At 45.8% G+C, this 23,610-nt stretch overlaps 1 protein-coding gene across 2 annotated transcripts in view; it reads right to left on the reverse strand.

Moving 5' to 3' along the window:
• Positions 1–23,395, reverse strand: part of LOC105020899 (von Willebrand factor A domain-containing protein 7-like) — a 31,567-nt gene extending 8,172 nt beyond the window's left edge. Inside the window, exons 1-14 of one of the 2 annotated variants that reach the window (XM_034290959.1) lie at positions 23,366–23,395; positions 20,879–21,064; positions 20,637–20,773; positions 20,388–20,532; positions 19,970–20,063; positions 19,433–19,564; positions 18,600–18,786; positions 17,899–18,068; positions 17,246–17,358; positions 17,021–17,137; positions 16,690–16,863; positions 12,366–12,498; positions 12,036–12,188; positions 6,061–6,153 (exon numbers count right to left, since the gene is read on the reverse strand). In XM_034290959.1, the coding sequence (XP_034146850.1) occupies positions 6,061–6,153; positions 12,036–12,188; positions 12,366–12,498; positions 16,690–16,863; positions 17,021–17,137; positions 17,246–17,358; positions 17,899–18,068; positions 18,600–18,786; positions 19,433–19,564; positions 19,970–20,063; positions 20,388–20,532; positions 20,637–20,773; positions 20,879–21,064; positions 23,366–23,380 (1,849 nt within the window). In that variant the 5' untranslated portion in view covers positions 23,381–23,395. Of the gene's footprint in view, positions 1–369; positions 464–973; positions 1,119–1,373; positions 1,511–1,620; positions 1,811–3,285; positions 3,392–6,060; positions 6,154–12,035; positions 12,189–12,365; positions 12,499–16,689; positions 16,864–17,020; positions 17,138–17,245; positions 17,359–17,898; positions 18,069–18,599; positions 18,787–19,432; positions 19,565–19,969; positions 20,064–20,387; positions 20,533–20,636; positions 20,774–20,878; positions 21,065–23,365 lie in introns of those variants that run through there. The other variant, XM_034290960.1, reaches the window with a different exon arrangement.
• Positions 23,396–23,610: the final 215 nt, after the last annotated feature.

The following is a 23,610-nucleotide window of genomic DNA, read 5'->3' on the forward strand; positions in this document are numbered from 1 at the left end:
GTGACCAAGACCTACAGAACACTGACACACACACACACACACACACACACACATCATTCTCTGTTATCTTTATAACAGTGGTTATCAATACCCCACCCTGGATTGTGAGTGCATTGACTGAGTTATGTGTCACACTGTCTGGCATTTGGTCAGCATGTAAAATGCTTTATCTCTTTTTTATCTGACATTGTTCCCACACATCCACCCTCTGTCTAGGTGGTCTCTGGATTTCCACAAACACCCTTAACACACACACACACACATACACACACACACACACACACACACACACACCTACACACACATACACATACACACACACACACATACACACACACATGCACACACAGACAGATTGGCAGGCTTTACCCGCTAGGTTTTCCAGTGGGAGGTCGGGGCGTAATAAGTTGATATATGGTTGGGTGTAGCCCAGATCTACCCAGTTACTGTGGCTGTAGAAGTCCTGGGAAACACATTGGTTTATCACACACTGCGATTAACACAGTACACCCAGTATCCATACATTTCTCCCTCTGTCACAGTGATATTCTTACATTTTTATAATTTACCTGCATTTTTATCCAGAGCCATGCTAAATTTTTAAGCCTTGCAACCAGTACCGGTTCTAACATTTTGGGGACCCTAAGCAAAATTTGATTTGGGACCCCATCTCCTCTAGCAGTGGGGGACCCATCTCCTCTAGCAGTGGGGGACCCATCTCCTCTAGCAGTGGGGGACCCATCTCCTCTAGCAGTGGGGGGCCCATCTCCTCTAGCAGTGGGGGGCCCATCTCCTCTAGCAGTCGGGGACCCTAAGCGGCTGCTCATGTCACTTATGCCTTAAACCGTCCTCGATCCCAACCACCAACCTTTTGGTTACTAGCCTAAACATCAGGCTATCTGCCGCCTCATCTTCTCCTTCTCTCCCTCTCTCTCCCTGTCTCCCCCTTCTCTCCCTCCCTCACCCTCCTCACCTGCAGGGTATGCAGCACCTTCCCCAGAGTCTCTCTGGCAGCCACGAAGTTCTCCTTGCGTACGTTGGCCTTGATGCTGGCCACCCCATCGGTGATCAGGCCCCGGCCTCGAACAAACTCCTCTGAATCGAAGTGATGTTCTGGGCTGTTATAATACAGGATTGTGATCCATTGGTTTAGTGTGAGTTATAGCTGATATTCACGTCCCTAACATTCACACCGTTGATACGACTGGCCCGACACCAAAACCTTCTGAAAAACCAATGGATGTGTGCTCTGTTTTCTTTTTTTTAAGTACATTCTCGTTAAATATAAAAATAAATACTCTATGTAATGATTCGATTAAATAATCGTATTTATATGCTTCTATGGAAATGTCATCCTTCAGTTCTGCTCTGACCTGTCGGCAAAGTCTCGGTCCACCAGGGGGTGCTGTTCGTTGATCTCGTTCAGGGCGGATTTGAACTTAGAGGCTGAAACTTCCCCCGTAGCTGTGGGACCCAGACAGGCCTGGACAATTTCCTCAGGTGAGTTACCCTGAAGGGAAATATCCGAGGTTAGAGGTCAGCCAAGCCGAGGTGAGGCAGCAGTAGCTAAAAAAAGAAAAGAAAAAAGAACATCTCTCTATCAGACACAAAAGCACTTACTGTGAGGATGAAGTCCCGTCCCTCTGACTCAGCGATGGCCCGGCACACCTCGACGACCTTCTGTAGCACTGCTGATTCTGTCATCCGGACGTGAGTGGAGGGTCCGTCGCCGGTGGGCACAAACGCCCAGCTTCCTCCTGATAGGACCAGGGCCAGAAGGGACACGCCTACCATCGGCGACATCACGAGTCTGCGGGAGAGTGTGTTTCTGGGTTGAGAGAGACGTCATCGCCATAGCCATCATAACCATCATCATCATTTCCGCCATCAAGTTCAACACATTCGTCAATATTTCCAGTCCTCATTAGTCCTCAAGTGGGTCAGGAAGAGATTTCCTGACCAAGCCCATATCTGTTGTTCAATGTCTTGGCCACAGTCCACATGTTCTCATTTATCTGTGCTAATGATGCAGTTAGCGAACTATACGTCCATAAAATTATACAAGAGTCTGGCACATGCAGTCTTCCCCCATTTTAATAATTAATCAATAAAACACTAACGTCGTTGTTCTCTCCTGAGCCACATGTGAATGTTTTCTTATGGTGTTTTCCTTTACAAGCCTCATCCCATGTTCTGAACGCCTTGTTGCCCAACTACTATTGTGCTCAAGTACACTAAGGCCCTTTTTTCTCTGTCGGTTTGCCATTATCCATTAACTCAACACCCTGATGTGTTTGAAAGCGAACGCCGAACTGTGGGTTGGTCAGAAACTGAACTATTATACCTCTGCAAATGTTGCTTGTTTGTAGACTGGGAGAATCCCATGTACTTTCTGATATACAGCTCCAGGAAAAATTAAGAGACCACTGTGCCTTTTTCTTTCCTTTTTTGAGTGGTCTCTTAATTTTAACCCTTCCGTTCCTTGATCAAAACCTTCCTTTTCGACTTTTTTGGAAAGGAAAGAAAAAGGTGCAGTTGTCTCATAACCTTTTCCGGAGCTGTATAATAGCATCATGTGGGGCCCTGAAACAATTCTCAGTGGCTGTCCACACTCATACTGTTGACATTAATATATCTGGTGCTCCTCTAATACTTTTCCCACTTTGATGCCATGCTACTAAATTATCTGGCTCTTAACTTGTAAAACAGTATCAAAGGATTTGTGAATGGCCATCAGGTTTGCTATAACTTCATAATTTACTAGTCAGGAAAACCCCCAAGTTCATAAACATCTGGTATCAAAAGCTAAGATTCTGTTTAATTGTTATTTGTATTTTTTTAATTCATTTTCTAAAATTTGCTAAAATCTGTCCACTTATGCAAATACATGACCTAATTAAGGAGAAAATAAAATATATTGTGACAAACATTAAAAACATAAAATACATGGTGTTGTGGTTACCACAAATAATCAATAAACATTATCACCTAAGCACCTTATCCCATTTACCATAACATTACTACAGCTCCAGAAAAAATGAAGAGACCACTGCACCTTTTTCGTTCCTCACTCAAAACCTTCATTTTGGACTTTTTTGGAAAGGAAAGAAAAAGGTGCAGTGGTCTCTTCATTTTTTCCGGCGCTGTATATTCTATCTATATATCTTAACATTACTATATGCTATCTATATATCTATATTGGTAAACAAATTGGAAATAATTCCATGTGGATTGTTTTGAGATGTAAAACCACATATGATACATACACGTTCAAAGATTTCATACCTTAGTGTGCTGGACAGTAGCTGGAGCTCTTCCTTTCTACCTACAGTGCTTGGATAACCAAAGCAATGAAAAAAAACCCGGAGAAATTCACCTGAATATATACTGAACTGAGCTAGGCGGTTACACCGTAATAATTAACTCACATTGTTTTTTATGATGATGCGTCCGAAGACGTGATTTGTGGGCGTGTCAGCTGAGAACGGTGCCGGGGGGGTAACAATAACAGTCTAACAATAACAGGGTAACAAGATAAAACTATCTTGTTATAAAATACATTGGACTGCCGTTCAGGTTTTTAGATGAACACAGGGTACTTAATTGGAAGAATGTGAAGAATGTCAGTTCAAAGTTTGCAGAAAGTAGTGGATAGGTTCAATCTGAAAAACATAGTATTTTGGCACCATTTAGTGTAACCTGTTATACTAATAAATGAAAGTAAATCTAAATGCATTATTCAGTAAGGAGTTCCTCACAAATGGGTGAATTGAATGTTCAATTCCCTGTTGACAAATCTGAATTTCGATATTTTAAATATTTATATATTACTATGTTGTGATCAGTCATTTGAAGTCTAATGCTGCATTTAAGACAGAACCAAGTGGACAGAACCTTTCTGCTGGGCAGTAGAAGGCTGATCTACCTAGCGTGAGCTACAACATATACATGTTGAACATGATGACACAAGGCCGTAACACAGGCTGGACGGCTGACTTGAGTTTGTTTCTTGCTAAGATCGTTGCTTGGCATTTTATAGGCTAAACTGGTGGGGCTGGGACAACAAGACAGCAGAAATAAAGTACAACAGCAGGGAAGTTTGACAGGGAGTCCCATCATATTTGTACATTTGAAACGTTTTTGTTAAACAGACTGTAAACCCCAAAACATACATTTGAATCTTGGTCTGGGAAATTGATTACTTTCCTTTGGGTGTATGGGTGAATTTATGGTCATTGCGTCGTCAGGACAAATATGTCAAAGAAAAGACTAGCCTACATAAATATGAAGCCAACACAATTCAGTATCTTTGTAACTTCATATCTGTAATCAGGTGAAACACAAGTCTGAATTAATGGTGTGTTTCTACTGGAAAATATGACTCATATGATTCAAAAGAACACGTTCAATCAAATTGTAAGCAAAATGAAAGATATTCTGGACAGTAAAAGCATTCTTTATTGTCAGCTATCAGGACAGGGAGATAACTCTGGATGATTGGACTTCAGATTTTGGATACTTAGACATGATAGATGTACTAGTTTGTTCTACAATGCCTGTAAACAGTCTTTATAGCAGAGGTAGTCAATGTTTATTGCTGTTTCCAGCAGTTTTCTGTCATAAGCAGCCCACTTCCTGTAAGAGAGCTTTTCTCCCAAGATCTTCAAAGGGACTCTTCGTGAGAAATGAACTCCATGACCCAGGTTTTCTTGGTTCTTGCCTTAAAGGTGTTCTCTGTGCTCCAATCAATCCTCACAGTTTATTATGTCCTGTCCGTTGCACATATCCTCATGTCCAAAGGGTTCACTGAAGAGGGCGGAGACTAGAAGACACGCCCATAACGGCAGAGTAAGGGTGAGGGAGGGCGGGACTGAGGAAAGGACGATGGAGTACAGACAGATGCCAGCGTTCATGGCGTTGTCCGCCGCCACCAGCTCCACCGTCGGAGAGCAGCAGGAGTCAACAGATCCCGGGGCCACGGCCTCGACGGCCAGGGTGATGTCCGTCCCTGACTCAGTGTTGGCGGGCGCTGTGATGGTCAGATTAGCGGTGGCGTTTCCTCCGGTCCCCACCATGACACTGTTGAAGTTAGCATTTAGCAACATGTTGGAGTGAACAAATTCAGTCAGAAGAGAACAACATCTACCATTGTTGACTCATGTCATGTAGTGTTGAGAATGAACTTGTTTTGATCAATAGGCTTAGATAATCTGGTCCAAGATCTGTTCATGTGGAAATCACCAACTCCTCTGGTCAACAGATCACCTGAATGAAACAGATCTGGGATCAGGCCAGCTGGGGTCTTTATATTCCTCACATGATTCCTACCTGGTGGGGTAGTTCATAGTGAAGTCTTTGTCATTCCTGGCATTGATTTTGTAAGAGCCTCCTGTGCTGTTTGTCATGACAACGAATGGAAGAGTGAAGGCCTTACCAGGCTCCATGGTTCTGTCCACCACAGCCTGTGAGGAGGAGAGGACAAGGAGAAGAAGAATTGTCAAGTAGTGGGTTTGGTCCACATTAGAAAATGTGAAATGTTTTCATTGGTTGGACAATTTACATGAACAGAAATATTTATGTAGAGGTTACAGTCTATTCTTCTATTGGGTATTGTTGTTCTCTATACCCCAATATGCAATTGTTGCCTTGATTTAACATCACGTCAGTGTAAACAGGAAGTGTTTCATCTTCACATACCCTGATGGTAACACTGGAAATGGACATCTGAGTGGTGGACTGTCTCTGGAACAAAATGGAGGAAACCACGTCAGTCCCATTCACTAGATTCCCCTACAGGGACCTTGGTTACAGTAACCAGGAAGTCCCCGTTGCCCATGTCTTCTAAGGTCCCGCCACCTACCTCTGACCCTGACACAGTTACCAAGGCTGGTCCCTTCTTGCCCAACACTGACACCAATAGAATTGCAGGAACACCTGGAAGGAGGAGGAGGAGGAGAGGGGAATAAGGAAGGATGAAATGGAGGATAAAAGTCTGGCTGTGTAGACCCGTGGTTCAATGTCCTTTCTAGAAAGACTTATTTTTAACAGTGTTGTTGTTACCTGATTCTGGACGTCCAGATATCGGGGCGTATCCTGGATGAGGCCCTCCAAAGGATTCCACAAAATCATGAATAAAGGCAATGGTACTCTGACCTAGAGGGACAGACACATGGACACAGACACGACTCGTTATTTCTCTATATGACTTTGCCAAACCTGTGAACCCAAATTACAATCTAAAAAAAATACATTTTTATCACAAAGTTCAATTCCACCACTTGGTCCACACCCCCTGCTCCGAACATGTTCCTGCGGCCATGGACGGGCTGGAAACCACCAACGTTGAGCATGGTTCTGTGCATTCTGCATGGTTCTGTGCATTCTGCATGGTTCTGTGCATTCTGCATGGTTTTGCCGTGAGGTTTCAGAAACAGAAGTGCAAGGCCATTTGCTGGACTGGTCATATGGACATCTGGGACGTGAATGTCCGTAATTCACCACTAGATGGCGGCCATAACTCACCCGTGATCTTCAGTGTGTAGGGCTTCTTGGAGTTCATGTTGATTTCCCATAATCCTGTCTGTTTGTTGGAGGCCAGGCGTATCCGGTAGAGGTTTCCCACTTTCTGGACGGTCCACAGTTTCCCGCTGGCCTCAGTCTCTGTCCTAGTAGAGTTGAGGTGGGAGAATCAGTGTAATCACAGGTTGACAAGGTACAGCACAAAGTCTCACCAGAGGGTGATTTCTAAATGCTAGCCAGCCTCAGCTCCATATCCCAGCTGGAAATGTATGTGATCTGTCTTTCCACTTTCTATCTTCATCGTACTCCATGAGGTGAACCTGTAACTGAGAACTTGAATCAGTGTGTAGGGGTTGGATGTCTTGAGGGTGAAGGTGAGGCTTTTTCCAGTGATGTTGATGATGATGTTGGTCAGAGACTCATCCAGCTGGAAGGAGAACTTCTCAGCTTTGGCAGGGTTCCTTGCTCGCTGTAGCATTGTCACCTAAGGAGAAGGAGAAATGGACAGAATGAGAAAGTAAGATTGAAGAAAAAAAAAGAGAGAAGATGAGAGAGAAGATTAGTGTGAAGAGCTTATGTTGTTGGGTGTGTTGTTGTGTTGTATTACTGTAGTGTTCAATTATTTCATTGGTCGGCAGGATCTATAATTCGTCCAAAACCCCAGTTCTAATTAATGAAACATCTGCATTTATTAATCCATCACACACTGGGACGTTTTATAGCACATAAACAATTATTTAATGAGATAGAGGGAAAGAGAAAAAAAAGAAATCTTGCTTTGTCTTATTAAACATTTTTAATAAATTGAGGCATGTTTCTCAATGCCACTTCTAGCCTTTTGGGGGCCCTAAGCTAATTTTGACCTGGGGCCCCCCTCTCCCCAATTGGTCGGGGGCAGCCCTATCTGTTGGAGGTCCCCTATTGGTGGGGGCCTAAGCAACCACATATGTTGATTATGCCTAGTACCCACCCTGGTGTTTGTTAACAACCTTTCATTTGTAACTGATTCCTCTTAATATCAACTTTCACCATTGCTTTTTTCCAAAGGTATAATATTAAATATTCATGATTGTGATCAGGGAGGCAGATAAGCCAGTGGTTTGTGTGTGGAACCAGTAATGGAAAGGTCCTGAGGTATGGTATTTTAATATAATTGCTCATGTTAGTCAGTCTGGGTAACATTGTCTGCTAAAGGTCATCTAGAATACTGGTAGAATGTTTATTTGTTTACATTATTATATTGTATAATGAAAAAAATCAGTGGAGCAACCAATAGTATTACAACAAAATGACTGTAACAATTGGTTTATTTTGAGGTGGGTGGGGCTTGAGTATCTTGATAATTAAATGATGAAGTAGAGCTTTATTTTTAGCTTTTTATTTTCTATACACAGTGAATCAAACCTGCAGTATGTCTCTTTTGTAGTTGAGCCATGAATTACAGCAATAAAAAAAACTCAACAATACATTAACATAAAACTTCACCAAAACAGAGGGAGTGGGAATTGCAGATGCGGAATCCTATCCAGGCAGTCAGAGGAGCTTGTGCAAAAAAAAGCTGTCTAGAGGACAGTTTGTTTGGCTTCTAGACAGCTGTAGGTCTGTCAAAAGGGGAAGTCAGGCGCATGTTTTAAGAACCAGACCAGTTTTTAATGACAAGGCCCCCGAGGGCTTTGTGGACCACGGGTAAAGACAGTGTCAAATGTTGTTGTGTGTAAGAGCAGCCTGTGTCAGTGCTGTGTTGGTTACATTCCGCACCACCATGGCGTAACTATAGTCCACTTTTGACTATAAGGTATTTATACAATACATTTCACTAGCAATTTCTTTTGAGAACTTCAACGTAACCATATGCTTCTGACCCGTGTAAGGTTTGTTTTGGTATGTGAAAGACGGAATATAGCATGTTATTTTAAGGTTCCCAGTTCTGTCCCTCTTAAAACATGCATTGTTAGAATAAGTGTGCGGGCACTTTCCCATTTTTAGACAAACTTAGTATAAATGTATAGGTCTTCCCCGGTGGCGCAGCAGATCAGTAGGTCAGATCAGTAGGACCCTGGATGGTATAGTGGCAAGGCAGAAACTAGGAGACAGAACCATAGTGGAAGGCTGAGGGTGAGGGAGGGCGGGCCTGAAGAAGGGGCGGTGGAAGGGGCAGTGGAAGGGGCAGTGGAAGGGGCGGAGGAAGGGGCGGTGGAAGGGGCGGTGGAAGGGGCAGTGGAAGGGGCAGTGGAAGGGGCAGTGGAAGGGGCGGTGGGCGGGCCTGAAGAAGGGGCGGTGGAAGGGGCGGAGGAAGGGGCGGTGGAAGGGGCAGTGGAAGGGGCAGTGGAAGGGGCAGTGGAAGGGGCGGTGGGCGGGCCTGAAGAAGGGGCAGTGGAAGGGGCGACAGAGGTGGTTATGGAAGGCAGGGAATGCAAACACGTCCCGACGTTCATGGCGTTGTCCACCGCCACCAGCTCCACTGTCCGAGAGCAGCAGGAGGCGTTGAAATACGCCGCGACAAACATCTGCTTCAGGTCGGTGTGGGTGAGGCTGCCGACGCCCTGGCGGCTTTTGAGGGTGGCGATGCCCGTGCCGTTGACGCCGTCGGTCAGGTTAGCAGAGAGCTGCCAGAAGGAGGCGTTGCAGAACACTGGGTCGGCCGGACAGTCAACCGCGGAAACATTGACCACCTCACACTGAGGAGGAGTGAAATCTGTCACCTGGAGTGAGAGAGAGAACGAGAGAGAAAGAGGAAAGAGAATTACATCATGTTTTATAGATGCAGTATGACTTCCATGCTGCTCAATATATACTACAAATAAATAAAGCATCTGTAGACACTTATGTTTTCTAAATCCCCTGTTACCTTGGTGACGACAGAGAGGCGCAGGACCACGTAGTTGGAGTCAACAGATCCCGGGGCCACGGCCTCGATGGTCAGGGTGATGTCCGTCCCTGACTCAGTGTTGGCGGGCGCTGTGATGGTCAGATTAGCGGTGGCGTTTCCTCCGGTCGCCACCATGACGCTGTTGAAGTTAGCATTTAGCAACATGTTGGAGTGAACAAATGAAATCAGAAGAGAACAATATCTACCATTGTTGACTCATGTCATGTAGAGTAGAGAATGAACTTGTTTTGATCAATAGGCTTATATAATCTGGTCCAAGATCTGTTTATGTGGAAATCACCAACTCCTATGGTCAACGGGTCACCTGAATGAAACAGATCTGGGATCAGGCCAGCTGGGGTCTTTATATTCCTCACATGATTCCTACCTGGTGGGGTAGTTCATAGTGAAGTCTTTGTCATTCCTGGCATTGATTTTGTAAGTGCCTCCTGTGCTGTTTGTCATGACAACAAATGGAAGAGTGAAGGCCTTACCAGGCTCCATGGTTCTGTCCACCACGGCCTGTGAGGAGGAGAGGACAAGGAGAAGAAGAATTGTTGAGGAGTGGGAAAAACGCTTCACGAAGGTGAAAATGTGCAATTTACTCATGTTGTTGGCCAATTATTGTCTATATCCCAATATGGCCTACTTCAGGATTTAACATCACATCAGTGTAAACAGGAAGTGTGTCATCTTCACGTACCCTGATGGTGACACCGGAAACGGACATCTGAGTGGTGGACTGTCTCTGGAACAAAGTGGTGGACACCAGGTCAGTCCCATTCACTAGAACCACGAATTCGCCAGCAGGGACCTTGGTCACAGTAACCAGGAAGTCTCCATTGCCCAAATCATCCACGGTCCCGCCAACGACCTCTGACCCTGACACTGTTACCAAGGCAACATCAGACACCTTGACCGAGGCTGGTCCCTTCCTGCCCAACACTGACACCAACAGAATTACAGGAACACCTGGAAGGAGGAGGAGAGAGGAATAAGGAAGGATGAACTGGAGGATAAAAGTCTGGCTGTGTAGACCCGTGGTTCAATGTCCTTTCTAGAAAGACATCTTTTTAACAGTGTTGTTGTTACCTGATTCTGGACGTCCAGATATCGGGGCATATCCTGGATGAGGCCCTCCAAAGAATTCCACAAAATCATAAATAAAGGCAATGGTACTCTGACCTAGAGGGACAAACACACACGAAAACACACCGACACACAAAAACAAGCTCACGACTGGTTTTCTAAATGACTTTGCCAAACCTGCTTGCCAATCTTATATTACAATATTTACAGTTACAGTATTTTAAACAGCATCTGCAGAAATGTTTCATTGCTGTCCTCTAGTGGTGAATGTGAACTTCGCAGAATTAAAAAATTCAAAACAAGCAATTTTTAAACAACTATTTAATTTTGCATGCCGAGTTCACAATCACCAATCAATCAATCAATCAATCAATCAAATTCATTTATAAAGCCCTTTTTACAACAGCAGTTGTCACAAAGTGCTTTACAGAGACACCCGGCCTTAATCCCCAAGGAGCAAACAACAGTAGTGTACTACTAACCAAAAATTGTAATACTATCTGCCATGACTACAAGGTTAGACAAGAATTCTGGAAACTCATTGAAGAACAATGTGTATGTCCCCGGGGGGCCTATAAATAGTAGCTATGTAAAACGATTTATCGGCCTGGTTAACTTTCATGAGTAAAACTTCGAAAGAATGAAACTCAGTGATATGTTTGAGAGTACATTCATATTTACTGTCATAAATATTAGCAACACCCCCTACTTTTCGGGACGCACGAGGGATATGATCACTAGTATAACCAGGAGGAGAGGCCTCATTTAAGGCAATTAATGAATTAGGCTTTAGCCACGTTTCACATAAACCAATAGCATCTAGTTTATGATCAGAGATTAATTCATTTACTGCAACTGCTTTTGGAGCAAGGGATCTAACATTTAGGAGTCCCATTTTGAGATGCGAGGTGATACAATAATTTTTATTTTTGACCGAGGTGGAGGAAGGCTTTATCTTAATAAGGTTGTTTTTGTTAGCACTACCTTGTTTAACTTTTCTCAGCCTGGAACGAGTCACAGTGGCAATAGGTAAAGCTGTACTAACTACTCTGGCTATGCTATCGACAGACTCCACTATGCTAGCAGGCTGGCTAACAGCCTGCAGCCTGACCTGCACCTTATCTCATGTTAAAGCTATAGGAGTGAGACTCCTGTCAATGTTCCTAGATAAAAGAAGAGCACCACTCCAGCTAGGATGGAGTCCGTCGCTCCTCAGCAGATCAGGCCTGGCCCTATTTCTGGGAGAGTCCCAAAAAGAAGGCCAGTTATCTACAAACTCTACCTCCTGCGACAGGCAGAACTCCGCTTTCAGCCAGCGATTGTGTTGCGCAAGTCTGCTGTAGAGCTCGTCACCCCCCCTAGCTGGGAGGGGGCCAGAGACAATTACTCGATGCCGACACATCTTTCTAGCTAGTTTACACGCTGATGCTATGTTCTGTTTCGTAACCTCTGACTGTTCCATCCTAACGTAGTTGGTGCCAACGTGAATAACAATATCTCTGTACTCTCTATACTTGCCAGTTTTAGACTTCGCCACTAAATGGTGGCCATAACTCACCCGTGATCTTCAGTGTGTAGGGCTGATTGGATTTCATGTTGATTTCCCATAATCCTGTCTGTTTGTTGGAAACCAGGCGTATCCGGTAGAGGTTTCCCACTTTCTGGACGGTCCCCAGTTTCCCGCTGGCCTCGGTCTCTGTCTGAGTGACGCCTAGTAGAGTGGAGGAGGGAGAATCAGGGTTATCACAGGTTGACAAGGTACAGCACAAAGTCTCACACAAATGTATGTGTTCTGTCTTTCCACTTTCAACCTTCATCCTACACCATGAGTAGAACCTCTAACTGAGAACTGACCATGGATCAGTGTCTAGGGGTTGGACCTCCTTACCTGCCAGGTTCTTGAGGGTGAAGGTGAGGCTTTTTCCAGTGATGTAGATGATGATGTTGGTCAGAGACTCATCCAGCTGGAAGGAGAACGTCTCAGGTTTGCCCGGGTTCCTTGCTCGCTGTAGCACTGTCACCTGAGTAAAAAGGACAAATGGACAGAATGAGAAAGTAAGTTTGAAGACAAGAAAAAGAGAGAATATGAAAGAATAGGGCGTGTGTTGTTCTGTATGTCGTTGAGCAGTTTTGTTATTATGTATAGCGTTTTATTGCAATATGTAGTGTTTTGCTGTAATGTGTAGCGGTTTTATGAAATGTTTCCTTAACTGGAGTCCCCAAAAAGACTGTAAAACAGCTGCAGCTCATTCAGAATGCTGCCACTAGAATGTTAACCAGGACCAAGAGAACAGAGCACATCACTCCAGTTCTTAAATGCTCTGGCTTCCATTCAGTTACAGAATAGATTTTGAAATGGTGCTTTTAGTTTATAAATCTCTGAATGGTTTAGGCCCCGAATACATTTCTGATATGTTGTATAAACCAAGCAGGGCTCTTAGATCCATGAACTCAGGTCAGCTAGTAGAGCCCAGAGTCCAAACTAAACATGGAGAAGCTGCGTTTAGCAGTTCTGCTGTACACAACTGGAATAAACTACCAGAGGATCTTAAATGTGCCCCAAACGTATCAACTTTTTAATCCAGGTTAGAAACACTTTTCACACGCCTATGACTGAGTGCTCAAACTTAAACACACTGTTAGCCTTACAGCTTTTATAGCTTCCTACGGAATCTACCAGCTAGGTTTTAATTTTGTTTTTATTCTGTTTTCTTATTCTATAATTTTCTTATTATGTTGTTTCATTAGTTACATTCTAGTATTTGTTTTTATTCTATTGTTTTTTTCTTTTTCTTTGTAAAACAAGCTGAATTTCTTCTATGTATGAATTGTGCTATATAAATAAACATATCCATCCATCCATCATCTACCGCTTTTACCCGGGGCCGGGTCGCGGGGGCAGCAGTCTAAGCAGGGATGCCCAGACTTCCCTCTCCCCAGACACTTTCTTAGTCTTCCCCGGTGTCCTAGGTCTTCCCCGGGGTCTCCTCCTGGTGGGACGGGACCGGAACACCTTCCCACGAAACAGATGCCCAAGCCACCTCAGCTGACCCCTCTCGATGTGGAGGAGCAGCGGCTCTACTCTGAGCTCCTCCCGGGTGACCGAGCTTCTCACCCTATCTCTAAGGGATCGCCCAGCCACCCTGCGGAGAAAGCTCATTTCGGCCGCCTGTATCCGGGATCTTGTCCTTTCGATCGTGACCCAAAGCTCATGACCATAGGTGAGAGTAGGAACGTAGATTGACCGGTAAATCGAGAGCTTCGCCTTACGGCTCAGCTCTTTCTTCACCACGACAGACCGATACATCGACCGCATTTCTGCAGAAGCTGCACCGATCCATCTGTCAATCTCCCGTTCCATCCTTCCCTCGCTCGTGAACAGGACCCCTAGATACTTAAACTCCTCCACTTGAGGCAGGCACTCACCACCAACCCTTTTCCGACTGAGGACCATGGCCTCGGAATTGGAGGTACTGATTTTCATCCCAACCGCTTCACACTCGGCTGCAAACCGTCCAAGTGCATGCTGAAGGTCCTGGCTTTTGTTGGGCAAACTCCCATGAACCCTCCATCACCCTGTAGAGGGTATAGAGCTGGTCCAGTGTTCCACGGCCTGGACGAAAACCACACTGTTCCTCCTGAATCCGAGGTTCTACTATCGGCCGTATTCTCCTCTCCAGAACCCTGGCATAGACTTTCCCGGCGAGGCTGAGTAGTGTGATCCCTCTATAGTTGGAACACACCCTCCGGTCCCCCTTCTTAAAAAGAGGGACCACCACCACGGTCTGCCATCCCAGAGGCTCTGTCCCCGACTGCCACGCGATGTTGCACAGGCGTGTCAGCCAAGACAGCCCCACAACATCCAGAGACTTGAGGTACTCAGGGCGGATCTCATCCACTCCCGGTGCCTTGCCACCGAGGAGTTTCTTAACCACCTCTGGGACTTCAGCCCGGGTGAAAGACGAGTCCACCTTTGAGCCCTCATCCTCTGCTTCCTCAAAGGAAGACGTGAAGGCGGGATTGAGGATATCCTCGAAGTACTCCTTCCACCGCCCGACGACATCCCCAGTTGAGGGCAACAGCTGCCCACCTCTACTGTAAACAGCGTTGGTAGGGCACTGTTTCCCTCTCCTGAGGCGCCGGATGGTTTGCCAGAATCTCTTCGAGGCCAGCCGATAGTCCTTCTCCATGGCCTCACCGAACTCCTCCCAGGCCCGAGATTTTGCCTCCACAACCACCCGGGCTGCAGTCCGCTTGGCCTGTCTGTACCCGTCAGCTGCCTCAGGAGTCCCACAAGCCAACCAGGCCTGATAGGACTCCTTCTTCAGCTTGACAGCATCCCTTACTTCCGGTGTCCACCACCGGGTTTGGGGATTGCCGCCTCGACAGGCACCGGAGACCTTACGGCCACAGCTCCGAGCGGCTGCTTTGACAATGGCGGTGGAGAACATGGTCCACTCGGACTCAATATCTCCAACCTCTCTCGGGATCCAGTCGAAGCTCTGCCGGAGGTGGGAGTTAAAAATCTCTCTGACAGGAGATTCGGCCAGACGTTCCCAGCAGACCCTTACAGTACGCTTGGGCCTGCCGAGTCTGTCCAGCTTCCTCCCCCGCCATCGGATCCAACTCACCACCAGGTGGTGATCAGTTGACAGCTCCGCCCCTCTCTTCACCCGAGTGTCCAAGACATACGGCCGCAGGTCAGATGAAACGACAACAAAATCGATCATCGACCTGCGGCCTAGGGTGTCCTGGTGCCACGTGCACTGATGGACACCCTTATGCTTGAACATGGTGTTCGTTATGGACAAACTGTGACTAGCACAGAAGTCCAATAACTGAACACCGCTCGGGTTCAGATCAGGGGGGCCGTTCCTCCCAATCACGCCCCTCCAGGTGTCACTGTCGTTGCCCACGTGGGCGTTGAAGTCCCCCAGTAGAACGATAGAGTCCCCGGTCGGAGCACTTTCCAGCACCCCTCCCAGAGACTCCAAGAAGGTCGGGTACTCTACACTGCCGTTCGGCCCGTTGGCACAAACAACAGTGAGAGACCTATCCCCGACCCGTAGGCGCAGGGAAACGACCCTCTCGTTCACCGGGGTAAACTCCAACACATGGCGGCAGAGCTGGGGAGATATAAGCAAACCCACACCAGCCCGCCGCCTCTCACCATGGGCAACTCCAGAGTGGTGAAGAGTCCATCCTCTCTCAAGGAGTGTGGTTCCAGAGCCCAAGCCGTGCGTAGAGGTGATCCCGACTATCTCTAGTCGGAACCTCTCAACCTCATGCACGATCTCAGGCTCCTTCCCCGCCAGCGAGGTGACATTCCACGTCCCTAGAGCTATTTTCCGTGTCCAGGGATCGGGTTGTCTAGGCCCCTGCCTTCGACTGCCGCCCGATCCTCTCCGCACCGGCCCCTTATGGTCCCTCCTGTGGGTGGTGGGCCCACGGGAAGGCGGCCCCATGTCGCACCTTTGGGCTGAGCCCGGCCGGGCCCCATGGGGAAAGGCCCGGCCACCAGGCGCTCGCGTACGAGCCCCAACCCCGGGCCTGGCTCCAGGGTGGGGCCCCGGCTGCGCCATTCCGGGCGACGTCACGGAACTCATAATGTTGTTCATCATTAAGGGGGTTTTGAACCGCTCTTAGTCTGACCCGTCGCCTAGGACCTGTTTGACTTGGTAGACCCCACCAGGGGCATATAGCCCCAGACAACATAGCTCCTAGGGTCACTCGGGTACTCAAACCCCTCCACCACGTTAAGGTGGCAGTTCAAGGAGAGGTAAAAAAACATATGTCACTTTCAAAATTAAACATTGCAAATTTGGCTTACGTTATAGAAAATCATTACTGACACAATAAGTAGTATTTGAGCCAAATTACGATGACACGCAGTTCCTTTTGAGGGGGTGGGGCTTGAGTACCTTGGTACATAAATGATGAAGTAGACGTTTATTTTTATGTTTTTCTTTACACAGTGAATCAACCTGACACCTAGATCACATTTGCAGTTGTGTCTTGTATTACAGCAATAACAAAAATACACACAAAATACATTAACATAAAACACCAGTCAGCAAACACAATTTAACTGAAAAAAAATGGTAATTATAGTTCCATAATCAAGACTTTATTTTAAATGTAAATAATTAGTTGTTGTTTTGAATGATCTTACTTCAACCACTGATCCAAAACCAAATGTCCAACTGACTCACCAGAGCAGAGGTGGATGAGTCAGCAATAATGCCAGTGGCCTGAGGCAAGTTGGCCTTGCTGACCCGAATAGCCTGACCTCCAGACGCCAGGGCCAGATCATTGTAGATGTCAAACATTTCAACCGAACGCCTCCTCCTCCTGCGGCTAGCGTCTTCAGATTTAAAGATATTCACCTGGGGAGACAGTCAATAAGGTAGAAAGACTTGACAAAAACTGACTATTTGGAAGTGAATACAAGGCATGGGTTTCTCACAGAAATGTTGGTTGCCTCTGAACTGAATGAACTGGACCTGGTCCATCTAAACAGGAAGTGTTCAAATAATTACTCACCGTGGACTTGGTGTTTCTGATCAGGGCGACGATGGTGTCCTTTAGTGAAATGTCCTTTGGATCAGCATCAGTGAAAACGTAGATGTGGGATGATGCTGGGGCACCGGTCAGCGCCAACTGGAGAAGGGATTTAGAGATTAAGGTATTTTAATCAGGCGCACTACATACATAAAAGGGAAAACAAACATAATCCTAATTGGAAGACAGCCATGTCAGTCACTGTACCTGCAGTCCTGATAGGCACATCTCTGGTAGGTCTCCACCTCCTTGGGGGATGAGGTTAGCAACCTCCGCTTTCATGACGTTAGGGTCTGTCGTTCTTATCAAGGGTCCAAATTCTACATGCAAACACATTTTTGCAAACACATTACTTATTTAATTCAGAAGATTGCATTACATTGTAAGGGATTTATCAGTTTGAAAGTTATTAGTGCACAGATTCTAAGGGATAAATAAGTAGAGTGGTATCAAGCCAGCTGCCTTACTCCGCGCATAGAAAGTCCAGCGATATGTTAGCCAGACTGACAAAATATCAAAGCTGTGTCATGAAGAGCATGACCATCTTTCTTCTATATAGAAACACAAATAAAAGATATACACGTAAATACAAAACGCTGTTTCCATTCAAAGTCCTATTTCCCTTATCCTGTTAACCCCAACTGTAAAATGTGTTCCTTGAGAGGTCGGTGAAAAGTCTCCCACAAGGTCACATTTGGCATTTTTGCAGAAATATCACTGGGCTGGATTCAAACCCCTGCTGAGGATTCAAACCCCCTGCTGAGGATTCAAACCCCTGCTGAGGACCTCCGGTCCAGCCAAACCCGTAACCTCACAGAAGTGTCAGGGAGCTGAGGAGAACACGCTAAACCCAGCCTTACCCGGGTCGTTGAAGGGCACCAGGATGTACAGGGAGGGCTCGTCCTGTGTTCCCTGCGTGCTGTCGATGATCTGGTTGACCATTCGCTCGGCTTCAGCTATGTCATCACTCATGCTCCCGGTGGTGTCAATCACAAAAGCCAAGACTGAGGAACGTGCTACGCCCATAAGGCTGGGGAGGAGAGAGGCAGAGAGAGAAAAAGACAGTAGGAGTAAGTAGCTTCAACAGGTAATGTATGGGTAATGTTTGGGTAATGTATGCATTTGAAGCAGTATGTGGCTATTGTTTGGTGGAAAAGGGTTTACTATCAAGAATTTCACAACAAAATAATCTAGAGCCTCGAGTTTTCTTCAAAATGTCTCAGAAAACGTATAGGAATGTAAATGAGCCGATAGTCAAGGTCTATCTATCTCTCTACTTGTCTTTACAGTTGATAGTCCTGGACTTATCCCCTTTCCCTCTACTTGTCTTTACAGTTGATAGTCCTTAACTTACCCCCTCCTCCTCTCTGTACAGTAGATGGTCCTTGACTCATCCCACCCTCCCTGTACTGTAGATAGTCCTTGACTCATCCCCTCCTCCTCTCTGTACAGTAGATGGTCCTTGACTCATCCCACCCTCCCTGTACTGTAGATAGTCCTTGACTCATCCCTCCCTCTCTGTACTGTAGATAGTCCTTGACTAATCCCTCCCTCTCTGTACCGTAGAAAGTCCTTGTCACCGGCGGCACCCCGGATGTCGTCCAACAGCTGCAGGCTGGCGGTGGTAGCCAAGGTAACGGCGGTGTTGTGCAGGGCCTCATTGTCGGGGCGACGCTCATCCTTGCTGATGCCCCCACGAGGAGACGTCAAGCTGGTCAGGTCTTCAACACCTCCATGACTACACTTCCCTAGTGGAGAGATGGGATGATGGCTTTCAAAAAGAGACAGTGTGTAGTGTATATTAGCAGGGTAGCGAGTGTGTTTTCTGTGTGTCGGTTTTATCGTCCAGGTGTTGACAGAAAGACCGGTCCAATCTTGAAAACATTCGACCAGTCCTGACTTAAAAAATCTGATTTATCAGACAAGCTATGTTTGTGTATTTGTGTGTTTTCATGTGAAGTCCTTACAAGCATAGGCGCCGATACCGTGGGTGCTCCGGGGCCTCGAGCACCCACGAAAATATATATATATATATAAATGGCGTGCGCCTGTGAGCACCCACGAAGGAAAACATAAATCGGCGCCTATGCTTACAAGGATAATAAAACATGAGGAATCTGTCCTCATTTAGACCTTTCACAAGGACAAATTCTATTTCCAGTTCAGGGGTTTACCATCAAACAACTGGGGTTCAGTATAATTGAGGTTAATTTTCAAATGGAGGCATTGTGCTAAGCAAATTTTAGGGTCGGGCCATAGGGCTAGTTTATGTTTTGGTTTGAATGTTACAAAATTGAGGTTTGGTTTAGGCTTGGGTTAGGCTTGGGTTTAGGGAACATGGATTTTCTTGTATTCTGATCCCGACAATGTAAATACAAAGCTGTGTGTGCGTACCATTAGGCTTAAATTTGGAGGTGATCCCCATGTATCCTGACGTGAGAATCTTCTTTCTGAGGATGTCAGGTAAGAGGGAGTTGGGACAGAACCCACCATTGGTGCAGTCCTTACAGGTTGGAGTTTTGAAATCTACACAAACAAAACACAACGTTCAAATGTGAACAAGACCGAAAAACCTCAAACTTGCACAGTTAAGAGAAAGGAAGAAATTCATACATTTGGTAAGAGTGGTTTGGAACTTATGCACAGCACTGTACACACACACACACACACTCTGTCTCCTAAAGTATTCCTGCGAATGTTATATCCCGTAATTCATCATCATCAATCTGCATCATTATTCTCATCCCAATGTTGTGTGTGTGTGTTACATCCACGTGTGTGTGTGTGTGTGATGTGTGTGTCCCTCCGTGTCTGTGTGTCAACAGCTTTGTCACTTCTCCTTCATCTGTTTTTGTTCTTTGCCCTTACACATCCACCCGTCCACACACACACACACACACACACACACACAGACAGATTGGCATGTCTTACCCGCTAGGTTTTCCAGTGGGAGGTCGGGGTGTAATAAGTTGATGTATGGTTGGGTGTAGCCCAGATCTACCCAGTTACTGTGGCTGTAGAAGTCCTGGGAAACACATTGGTTTATCACACACTGCGATTAACACAGTACACCCAGTATCCATACATTTCTCCTGCTATCTTCTCATTCCGTGCCATTCTTCCTTACATTTGAATCGTTAACAGACACTCTGATCCAGAATGACTTGTGTCAGTAGTTAAAGGTAAGTGCCTTGATCATGGGCACCATGACATATTTTCTACTTTTAAGTTTGGGGTTTCTGACTAGTGGCTTTTAACCAATACGCTGCCACCTCATCTTCCCTTTCTCTCCCTCTTCTCTCTGTCTCTCCCCCCTTCTCTCCCTCCCTCCCTCCCTCCCCTTCCTTACCTGGAGTGTATGCAACACCCTCCCCAGAGTCTCTCTGGCAGCGTGGAAGTTCTCAGCGCGTACATTAGCCTTGATGCTGGCCACCCCACTGGTGATCAGGCTCCGGCCCCGAGCGAACAGCTCTGAGTTGAAGTGATGCTGTGGGCTGTTGTGAGAAGGATTCAAATAAGTTGGTTCAGCACGAGTCATTTCAATGCAATTCTTCAATTTCACATTAAGAACCTCCTCGTGCGTAAATTCATCGCCGACCTGTCCACAAAGTCTCGGTCCACTAGGGGGTGCTGTTCATTAATGTCATTCAGGGCAGATTTGAACTTAGCGGCCGACACTTCCCCGATAGCACTGGGACCCAGACAGGCGTGGACAAGTTCCTCAGCTGAATCACCCTGAAGGGAGAGGTTGATAGTCAAGCAGGAAAGACGGAAAAGTAAATAACCCCCCCTACCCACCCTCAGAGACACACACATTGTTCCCCCCACACCCGCACTTACCGTGAGGATGAAGTCTTGTCCCTCTAACTGAGCGATGGCCCGGCACACCTCGGTGACCTTCTTTAGCACTGCTGATTGTGTTATGCTGACATGAGACGAGGCTCCGCCCCCGGTGGGTACAAACGCCCAGGCTCCTCCTGATAGGACCAGGGCCAGAAGGGACACGCCTACAATCGGTGACATCATCTGTGGGGTTGTGGGGGTGTGTGTCGGGGGAGGGTTGAGAGGGGTTTGGGGTAAAAGACAACATCATCAACATCAGTGTCATCTGCTTGTTGAATTATGTGATAACTTGGGAGACTGGAGGGTTGGTGGAATCCCTCGTTTACTGCTAGTCAGATACTTTGTATGCTTTGTAAATATTTAATAAATACAATGTTTTTTTAAATATACTTTGTTGTCATCCAACATTTTAAGCATGTGTTTCTATGTTTATTCTCTAATTGTATTCGACCTCAGTCAGAATAACTATGTATCTTTCAACACTCAGCCGCAACATAACGTTATGTTGTCTCCCTTCTGATGTGAAACATCTGCTTTCTGATGTAAAATGACTCATGGATTCGCGACTGTGAAATTCATATGCTAGTTGGAATTAGGAAACCCAGAACATTTCGACTTGCTAATTGGTTGAATGCGGCATGTGATTAACTAGAACCAGGTGGCAAGTTGAGGAGTTTCCTACAACCGACTAGGACATGAACATGGCCTTGGGACAAGGACTGTACCTATTCACAGTCTATTCAGCTGAGAGCTGACTGGGAGATACAGCTCCGGAAAGAATTAACGGACCACTGCACTTTTTCCATTCCTTCCCAAAAATGTCGATAAGGATGGTTTTGAGTGTGGGTTCAAATTAAGAGACCACTACAAATTGAACGCTTCTGTTCCTCACTCAAAACTTTCCTTTTCAAGTTTTTTGGAAAGGAAAGAAAAAGATGCAGGGGTCTCTTCATTTTTCCCAGAGCTGTATATGTATATAAGCCAGGATTGTTTTTACAAAGCGTTGATCCTGCTGATCTCGAGAATCCGTCCGTGTATCCTGTCCTAAGAACCAAAACATGTATGAGACTGACCTTCATTTCCTCCTCATTTCAGTGACTAAGATCACAAAAAGAAAAAGGGATTCCAGGACCTTCCAGGGCCAGTAAGCAGCAGGGACCAGCCACGCCCTGCAAAGCCATGCAGCTGCGAAGCCACACCCCTTCAAGACCTCGTCTGGGGAGGTATATACACGCTAACCAGAAGCTGCTCAGCGGTAGAGGAGTCGGAAGAGGCAGAAAAGAAGGCTGTTCACCACCACGCCCTGCTGAAGAAGGGTGGAGCAGCCTCCAAAAGTAGGTCCTCCTGAACCTGTTCCTCCCAAACCCCCACCGGGAGGCCACCGCCAGGACGCAGCCCCATCACAGCGGTTGGGTTTTCGATAAAGGATTTCTCCCTCACCTCCTCCCCTCACCCTTTGAGTTATGTTAATAAACTCCCTCCAGGGCCCTGAATACCTCTGTGTCCTTCCCTGTTACAAAATGAATCAACGCAGTCATTGATAATGCAACATATAGCCTGACACTTCTCTCAGGAGCTATGCTTTCTTTAAATCTTCACAACCTGCAAGTAAAACTTGGTAAACGGCACAGATGTAATAATGTTTTCTCCAAAACAAAAAAAGTATTCAATATTTATGAAACTCTTATTGAATATTTAATGATTATTAATGACTGAATATAAAATCTATTGTTATGTCTTTTTTTTTTATATGGGTGGAAGCATGTCACAAAAACGTCTACAATGGGCGTACAGAAATATGTTCTCTAATAACAAATTCGTGCCATCCCCAGACCCCCACAAGTGTCAGTCTCTACCACTGTAGAAAAACTACGCTGCCGCTGTAGTTCGCGTAAGAGCAGGCCACAGACGTGGTGTTATGTATTGGCAAAATGACACACCCCCTCGGGCGGTATTGCTCAATTATAAACTAGGTCATTTTACACTTAATGCTGTTTGTCTGAAAGCTGTAATATATAAGACCATATACCACAAATTATATAGATAACGGTTGAATCTCGGGTGTTTCGGTGGTATTTGACCAATATACCATGGGCTGTACACCCTTTATGCGCCGTGCATGGTACGTGCTTATAGTACGACGCCCTGCTTTTTTTGATTGATTATTTATTAACTTTGTATAAGTTTGATGCTTTTTAAAATCTCAGTTGCAACTTATTTTCATATAGTAGCACGACTGCATTCATGTGACCGCCGTAAGCTTCAGCCTTCACAGAACTCTATTTTTAGCATGGTTTTCAATCATGCGTGACGAACATCATAACTTCACAATAATTCACACGTTCCTTACTTCTCCTTACTTACACATTTGAAAAACGAATGTTCTCCTTTGCAAATACATATGTATATATATATATTAACACACCCTCTACCAGACACAGATGTACCAATATTATTTTCTATTTTAAAATATGTGGAGTTTACCTTGTTTTGTTGCATTCCCTTCCTTCAAACCCCTCTATCTCAAGGACCACTTCTCACTTTTCTTTGAAATTCTTTCTATTCTGCCCCTTCTTCTTCGCTTGCTCCTCCCCTAAAACAGATGAGACCGGAGATGATGACATTCTCTCTGAATCCCGGCAACCAAAGGTGGTCTTGGAAGAGGAGAATGAAGTGCCTGTCAACGAGGAAATAGGTGAGACGGGCTGAGGAGGGAGAATCATTTGGTC

The sequence above is a fragment of the Esox lucius genome, chromosome 25, assembly GCF_011004845.1.
Source record: "Esox lucius isolate fEsoLuc1 chromosome 25, fEsoLuc1.pri, whole genome shotgun sequence".
Classification (NCBI taxonomy): Eukaryota; Metazoa; Chordata; class Actinopteri; order Esociformes; family Esocidae; genus Esox; species Esox lucius.